The sequence below is a fragment of the Pseudonaja textilis genome, chromosome 3, assembly GCF_049901715.1.
Source record: "Pseudonaja textilis isolate UNSWEBS1 chromosome 3, rPseTex1.2, whole genome shotgun sequence".
Classification (NCBI taxonomy): Eukaryota; Metazoa; Chordata; class Lepidosauria; order Squamata; family Elapidae; genus Pseudonaja; species Pseudonaja textilis.
The window spans coordinates 149,663,802-149,671,893 of record NC_141992.1 but is presented as its reverse complement, the minus strand read 5'-3'; the positions used below and the strand labels follow the sequence as shown (position 1 = coordinate 149,671,893).

Genomic DNA, 8,092 nt, shown 5'->3' with positions numbered 1-8,092 from the left:
TGCGCCTAGTGTGAAACGGCTCTTCCCAAGAGAGAGAGAGAGGGACGGTTCACACGCCCACAGGCGCGTCCGGAGCAAAGGCTGAACAAGGGGCAGCGCCAGTTGCTGCCGCCGCCGCCGCTGCTGCTCCCTCCCTTCCCTCCCAACTTCTGTGAAAAGTTGCCGAGTGAGCAAAGCCCGGAGGCTGAATCACGACCCGGGGAGCCAATAAAAAACGTTCCTCGGAGCCAGCCGCTCCGCATTCATCCGCCCGAGGGGCTTGAAATACGCCAGGAAAAGGGGGAAAAGCAGCGGAGGCCACGCCAAAGCAGACCCACCACCATGAGGGAGATCGTGCACATCCAGGCGGGTCAGTGTGGAAACCAAATTGGAACCAAGGTATATGAGTGTGTGTGTGTGTGTGTTGGGGGGGTGGGGCGGGGGGGGGAAGGGAGAGGGGGAAGAATCCTCTCGTATTATGAAAGCCAAGCGATTCCTTCTCGGCAGCCGGTCGCGCGTGGACCAGGTCCAGCAACCCCCCTTAAGGACGACCGCGCCTTCCCGTCTCTCCCTTTCACCTGGACGCCGAGCCTTTGAACCAGGGCGAGGAGAAAGCCGCTCCTTTCCTTCCTTCGTCTTTTAATACCAACTTATCCTCCCCCCCACCCACCCTAAAAATGGGGGAAGGAAAGCAAAATTGTTCCTTGCGAGTTTCGCTTCGCTGGGGGAAGAGAAGAGTCTTTGAAACCGCCGGGCCGCCTCCTGGGTGGGGAGAGCCGTGGAAAGAAACCACACAACGCGCACACACCAAACGGGAACTAAATTAGAGCCGCTTCTTTCATGTTGACCATACAAGGCTTTGGAAAAAAACTGAAACCGTGTGTGTGTGTGTGTGGAAATGCTGAAGCGGCGGGGAAAAGGCGGTGTGTGTGGGGAGGGGGAGGGGATGGAGAAGGCTGGAGCTATGAAAAGCGGGGAGAAGAGGGAAAGGTGCGACTAGGAAGCGGGCTGACGCGCTTAAAACCGATTTCTTTTCCTTTGCAATTCCTCGGTGCCTCTCTCTCTCTCTCTAACACACACACACACACACACACACACACACACACACACACACACACACACACACACACACACACACACACACACACACACACACACACACACACACACACACACACACACACCCCTACACCCCTACACCCCTCCCCAGCCCGCCCCCCGTTTCCCCTGCTGGGTTGTTGCAGGCAGCGGCGGGGCGGGGCTGGCCGGAGCCTCCCTCAAGCACGCCTGGCATTCGGCAGCTGCTGCATCCGACACATGCCTTCCAAGGCCGCCTCTGCCCCGGCCGGCCGCGATGGGTGTGGGGGAGGACAGGCCGCGCAACGGGCCCTGCGGGCTGCTGAGAACAGCGCCGCCCTAAACCGTCCCTGACTCCTTTTTCTGCTCCCCGCAGTTTTGGGAAGTGATCAGCGACGAGCACGGGATTGACCCGGCCGGAGGCTACGCGGGTGACTCAGCTTTGCAGCTGGAGAGGATCAGCGTCTACTACAATGAATCATCCTGTGAGTTTGTACAGTGTTTCATGCCTCCCTCCCCCCCCCCATCTCTTTTGGAAAGGGAGCGACCAGGTTGCTCAGGTGTTTCTTTTAGAAAAATACTCCCCGAGCTGGCAGACAAAGAGCAGCTCATTCCCCTGGCCTTAGGGTGCCCATTCCCAGAATTCCCAAGCATGGTGAGAAATTCTGGAAACCTCCCAATAGGCCTTCCTCTTTTAGAAGCTGCTCTGTGAACTTTAGCATAGTTATTATCAAGCTGGCTTTAAAAAAATATATATATATATATTTAAATATATATATATATATAGCAAAGAAATCTGTCTTATTAGTATGATATCTATAATAGTAATAGGAAGCAGCCTTTAAGTGTGGTGCCGGTCATGAGTGAACTGTGATTTTAGTTATACCATTTCAGAATGGTATAAGTGAGGCATTGCAAATTTATAATCAATTATGAAATTGCATTTTTGTCTTTTAAGCCGTTGCCCATGTGTTTTTTAATTCATAAGTGTAACAAACTTGTATAAATAAATTTTAGAATACCCACTGTCTCCTGCTGAAATAGGGTTACTGAGGGAGACAGAAATGAAACACAAATACATTACACTTTTAATAATATGTGCTTTAGTTGGTTCTCAGTAGGTTAGCCCAGACTAATACCTGTCAGAGATGTCAGATTTCACCATAATTCCCAATATAAAAACCACATCTACCACTTGCAATGCTCCTTTGCATTGTTGAGTCATTCTTTTAAGAACATTCCTCATTTGTAGTGAAAAATCTGCTCCTTCGTCAATCCTTGAACTTCATTACATATGACCCGACAGACATTCTTCATGGTCACATCGTTGGACAAATGGCTGCTGATACTGCTGCCTCAAATTTTTCTCCTGCCACAGTTACTCAACTTACTTCTCAACTGTTGCTGAATGCAAGTGTGGACTGATGTGGAAGCAACATGCATTGCTAGGAGTCACTTCTCCTTGGCTTAAATGGGGAAATTACTTAATGAGCTTTCAGTTCTCAGGAACGGAAAATTACAGTTCCTTTTCCATTGAGTGAATGACATTTGTGAATGTGGGTGCATGCATATTTACGAGTACAATAAAGCTGACTTCTGACATACCCTCTTTTGCCTCCTACAGCATTGGGGGTGGGGGCGTAGAAGAGTTTCCTGAAAGCTCTTTCTTGATTAGAGAAATATCATGAGCGTGAAGTTTGCAAAACCTCAGCAACTCGCAGTGATTTACTAACATCAAGCCCTAATGTTTTGAGCTATTGTCCCATTCCAAAAGCATGAAATCCTGCCACTCTTTAGAAGTGTGAACATGTTAAGCTTTGTCCTGGATTAATTTCAGATGAGGTGGTAGTCCATTCTCCCCTCCCCTTCCTTCCCTCCCTAGGGCTCCTGACATTTCTGGTTGAATGGAACCTCCCACTAACTTTCCCTTTCTATTAATGAAGTATACAAGTTCCATTTGCTTATCCTTGCTTTAGCTGATAGCTCGATGGGTAAACAAAAGAGGCTTTAATCACTGTGGGCCATGTTTATAACCTGTGATGGTTATACTGGTTATTCTAATCCGCTGTACTAGCATGACATACTAACCTGAGGCTAACAACAAGAGCTATCATTCTCATCCAAACATGGCCAAGGACATGCCTTGGGGAAACCAAAAGATGAATGCAGTGATTGTAATGGTATGTGATAAGCTGATGAGCTGAAACCAAGAATCTCACTCACCTACCAAGAACACTCCTGCAGGTGTCGGCCAAGACAGAGACTGTTCTTAAAACAAAAGAACATTATTGGACAATGTGACTTGTTCCGTAGGGGGGAGGGGAAGAGATCTTTAACTATGCGGGGTTGCACGGGAAACAGAGTTGGTTGGCATTCTTCAGTGCTGAAATCATCTACTCAAAAGTTTTGCTTTTGGGATTTTTGAAGTTCCTGGAACTGTCTGCTTTTGTTCGGTTTGTTAATTGGACCTTTGACATTGGGGCTGTAAGGGTGTTTAGGGGTTGAAATTCTGGTTTTAAAAACCTCACCAGCTTGGCATATGGCACCTCTAAAGAATGGATATGGGAGTGAGCTTTACAGATTTTTAAAAATGGGATGGCATACAATACATTGGCTGAACTTAAGCAAAAGTCTTGGTTAAGATTTCAGTAAGGGACAACAACATTTTTCCAAAGAATGGTAAAGAAATTGGTCCCTCTTTTTGAGATCAAATAAAAATTAGATGGTGTAGCAAATATTCAGAAATTCATGTGATAAGATGGGTAGTTAGTTTTAATTTAATATACATATCATTTCTTTTAGCCCAAACGTATGTACCCAGAGCAATTTTGGTGGACTTGGAACCTGGAACTATGGATAGTGTTCGATCTGGCCCTTTTGGACAACTCTTTCGGCCTGATAATTTTATTTTTGGTATGTTGACAATATTCTGTTACAAAAAGAAAACTTCTCAAGGACAATGACTAGTGGTCTGGAGGTGGAGCTCTCACCTCACAATCAGGAGGCTGTGAGTTTGATCCTAGGTAGAGGCTCTATTTGGAATAGAGTCTCCTGCTCAAGCAGAGGGTTGGACTAGATGACCTCAAAGGTCCCTTCCAACTCTGTTATTTTATGAAATACGTTCAGTAGACAATACTCATGTATCCCTGCACATTGAAAGCTTTGGCGGGTTCCTCTTGTTTCACATTAACTCCAAATGTAATAAAACTTCATATAGTCAGCCAATGCATTTTCCCATAGCACTGGCAGATGAATCTTGAATTTTTAATAAAAGATTAAAAAAAAGTGAACTGGAAAACCTATCCATCTTGGCCCTAATGGGTGTGAATGGAATTCCTGTGTTATACTGTCAATATACCACAATGTACCTGCATGTAAAATTATATGAAACATTTCTAAGAATGTTTTGGCCATTACTTGGCAGCTAGAGTTCCCAATATATGATAACACTTGAAAATGTTTAAATTTATAAACATTCTGGAATGGTGAAGATTCAGAAGTTCCAGATATTTTGAGTTTGTTTCATGACTTGGTAAATCTGACCTTTTCCTATCATTTCAGGACAAACGGGTGCTGGAAATAACTGGGCCAAAGGACATTATACTGAAGGAGCAGAACTTGTAGATTCAGTGCTTGACATTGTGAGGAAAGAATGTGAACACTGTGATTGTTTGCAAGGATTTCAGCTCACTCATTCTCTTGGAGGAGGAACAGGTTCTGGGATGGGAACTCTTCTCATCAGCAAAATTCGAGAGGAATATCCTGATAGGATAATGAATACGTTTAGTGTCATGCCATCTCCCAAAGTGTCTGACACTGTGGTAGAACCATATAATGCCACTCTCTCAGTCCATCAGCTGGTTGAAAATACAGATGAAACCTACTGTATTGATAATGAAGCCCTGTATGATATTTGCTTCCGTACTTTGAAGCTTACTACTCCAACATATGGAGATCTCAACCATTTGGTGTCTGCTACAATGAGTGGGGTGACGACATCACTGCGTTTTCCTGGCCAACTAAATGCAGATTTACGCAAGTTGGCAGTAAATATGGTTCCATTCCCACGCTTACATTTCTTTATGCCTGGATTTGCTCCTTTGACTGCCCGAGGCAGCCAGCAGTACCGAGCACTTACAGTCCCAGAGCTCACTCAGCAAATGTTTGATGCCAAAAACATGATGGCAGCCTGTGATCCAAGACATGGACGATATCTGACAGTGGCCACAGTCTTCCGAGGTCCCATGTCCATGAAAGAAGTTGACGAACAGATGCTGGCCATCCAGAACAAGAATAGTAGCTACTTTGTAGAATGGATCCCAAATAATGTCAAAGTGGCTGTTTGTGATATAGCACCTCGTGGCCTCAAGATGGCCTCTACCTTTATCGGAAACAGTACCGCCATTCAAGAGCTCTTCAAAAGAATTTCAGAGCAGTTCTCTGCCATGTTTAGGAGAAAGGCTTTTCTTCACTGGTTTACTGGTGAAGGTATGGATGAGATGGAATTTACAGAAGCAGAAAGCAACATGAATGATCTTGTTTCTGAGTACCAACAGTACCAAGAAGCAACAGCAAATGATGGAGAGGAAGCATTTGAAGATGATGAGGAAGAAGTTAATGAATAAAGTTAATACAATTCTCCAGTCTGAAGTGTTTGCTTTAATGCTAACCATTTGCATAACATTAAGAATACCACAGAGCTTAATTTTCAAAGGATTAATTTAATCATTTTCTTTAGAATGGATTGTGAATGCTTTGCATCAAAAGTAAAGCTAAGGCTTCCCCTGATATATTTACTTGCTCAAGGGGGCTGTGAGAACAAGACTCTCTCTCCCTCTCTCTCTCTCTCACACACATACACACACACACTCTCACGGCCCAATTTCTATAAAATAAGCATTATCCCTTCCATATTCACTGGGTAGAATCTTGGCCATTTAAAAGCAGTCATAAACCTATTAAGTGTAATTTATAAATTACATAGGCACCCCAGTTATATAATGGGTTCATGAGTGCTCTTCATTTGATTTTGTGTTAAAGCACACAAAATTTATATTGAAATTAAATAATTGTATCCAGCTTCTTGAAAGAAATCGAGATTTTTTTTTCCTTTTAAGAAGGTATATATATAGTATATTCCCCTCCCACATCCAACTGAAACAATTCACAGCACAATCCTATGCACGGTTATTTGAAAGTAAATATTTCTTACTCTAAATGAGATTTATATCTAAGTAAAATGTGTTTCAGAATTGCAGTGTTACTATGTCTTTGTTGTTTTGTACCATGTATTTTGTTGGGAACAAACTCCATTAATTAAAAACAATTTCAAAATATAATTTAGTCTTCTGCATATTCCATATTTATAAATTAATACTTCAATGGTGATGTTTTGGAATCTTTTAAAAAAGTAACCTCCGAGGAAGTGGATGATTCTTTTGGAAGCTGAAGCCTTAAAAGTTCATGACACAAAGGAGGCATATTCTGAGGCTGCAGGTCCCCATACGCCCTACCTAATTCCCAGAATTCTTCCAAACATGGTTACTAATTTTCCACTTGACATGTGATAGAAATCATAAAAACATTCCATGTGGTTCAACAAGAGTAAATGTAATTTTGTTACATTGAAGTGTAAATTCACACGTTCTCTGTCTCCAGCAACATTGCCTTTAGCCCCCACCTACCTCTTTTGTAGTGCTAGCAAGCATGGCATCAGTCATTCTCTTGGGTAATCCCCCATCACGTGGATGGACCAGACATGTTGTCTGAATAGATGTCAGCACATTCCATAAGAATTCCAGTCTTCTTCACCATCTGCCACATTAGATTTTTCCTAAATGCTATGCTTGACCTATGCTGACTTAGGACATTTTGGATTAGATAGACAACCAGCATTGTGAAACAGCACTTTCCAGCTGAACTCCCATTCCAGGCTGCAAAGATGTATCTCCAAGTGTGTGTATATGAAATTACTACAGCAGGGGTGTCAAAACTCGCAGCCCATGGGCTGGATGCATCATGTGCTGGCCACATCCATACCTGGTTTAGCAAAGTTGCGATACATCACATGACTTCACCATGACACCACAAGTTTGACAACCCTGCACTACAGGAACCTAATGATTCAGGGTGAAAACTGGGGTTCTCTCAGATCTTTTATTAGCTACCTAGCCTTTTCAATCCTTGATGCTTGTGCTAGCTCTTGTCACAATCCAGATAACGTGCCATTAGGAGTTGAATTTTTAATATCTTCTTTGAAGATCTCCCAACATGATTTTTTTTTTAAATACAGCCACAAAGTAGACTGGATTTTTCATGTGTCTGTTTTCCACAATCTTCTTATCCTTGTTTTGTCACAGGAAGTTCATAATGTCCCGATGAAGCTACAGATTTTGCCCCAATGTTCGTCCTTTGATAGTTGCTTCTATTACCTATTATTCATTGCTTTTTAGTTTGATATTTTGGGAACACTTTTCTCTTTTTACTGAGCTTGATACTTTTGCAGGAGTAGCAATCCTACCTTCTTTCTGCTCAATACCAGTTAATTTATGAGCAAGTTAAAGGATCTGTGTTAGCAGATTTGCTTTTCATTGTCAACTGTTCAGTTTGCATTCTGTTCTTATGTAATTACTAATCTATAATAGGAACTCCAGCTTCTTAGTCTGACAGGCTCTTTGCTAATAATGACTGCTCCATCCATCCATCCATCCTTCCTTGCTTATGCGATCTATCTCTGGTTCTGAACAGGAAGATCAGTATTATGTGTATGTGTGTATGAGCTCATATCATGATTTTACTTAATATCTAGATAACAGAATGCAGCAGACAACCTGATGTTATTTTTCATGTTAATTCAGTAGACGGCACATAGTGAATTCTTATTTTTCTCATCTCATTGCTGCACTTTATGAACATGTCTATGGGGCTACTAGTGTCCTTCAAAAAGTTACCATGTAATCTTTTGTGTCTATATTTTTCTAATTAGAAATCTAACAACTGGTTGTATGGTCTCATTACTGACCCAAGGATCCAAGAG

General features: G+C 42.7%; 1 protein-coding gene across 1 annotated transcript; it reads left to right on the top strand.

The window, feature by feature from the left end:
* Positions 1–238: 238 nt before the first annotated feature.
* On the top strand, positions 239–6,395 carry TUBB6 (tubulin beta 6 class V). Its single transcript, XM_026699416.2, has 4 exons — positions 239–378; positions 1,433–1,541; positions 3,859–3,969; positions 4,618–6,395. The coding sequence occupies exons 1-4, from the start codon at positions 322–324 to the stop codon at positions 5,679–5,681; spliced, it is 1,341 nt and encodes a 446-aa protein (XP_026555201.1). The 5' UTR covers positions 239–321; the 3' UTR covers positions 5,682–6,395.
* The last annotated feature ends 1,697 nt before the right edge of the window (positions 6,396–8,092 follow it).

Excerpts from the sequence above, each read along its gene's own strand:
- TUBB6 (XM_026699416.2), top strand. The coding sequence starts at position 322 with ATGAGGGAGATCGTGCACATCCAGGCGGGTCAGTGTGGAAACCAAATT. Across the intron at positions 1,542-3,858 it reads CTACTACAATGAATCATCCT|CCCAAACGTATGTACCCAGA; the intron begins GTGAGTTTGTAC and ends CATTTCTTTTAG. Across the intron at positions 3,970-4,617 it reads GCCTGATAATTTTATTTTTG|GACAAACGGGTGCTGGAAAT; the intron begins GTATGTTGACAA and ends CTATCATTTCAG.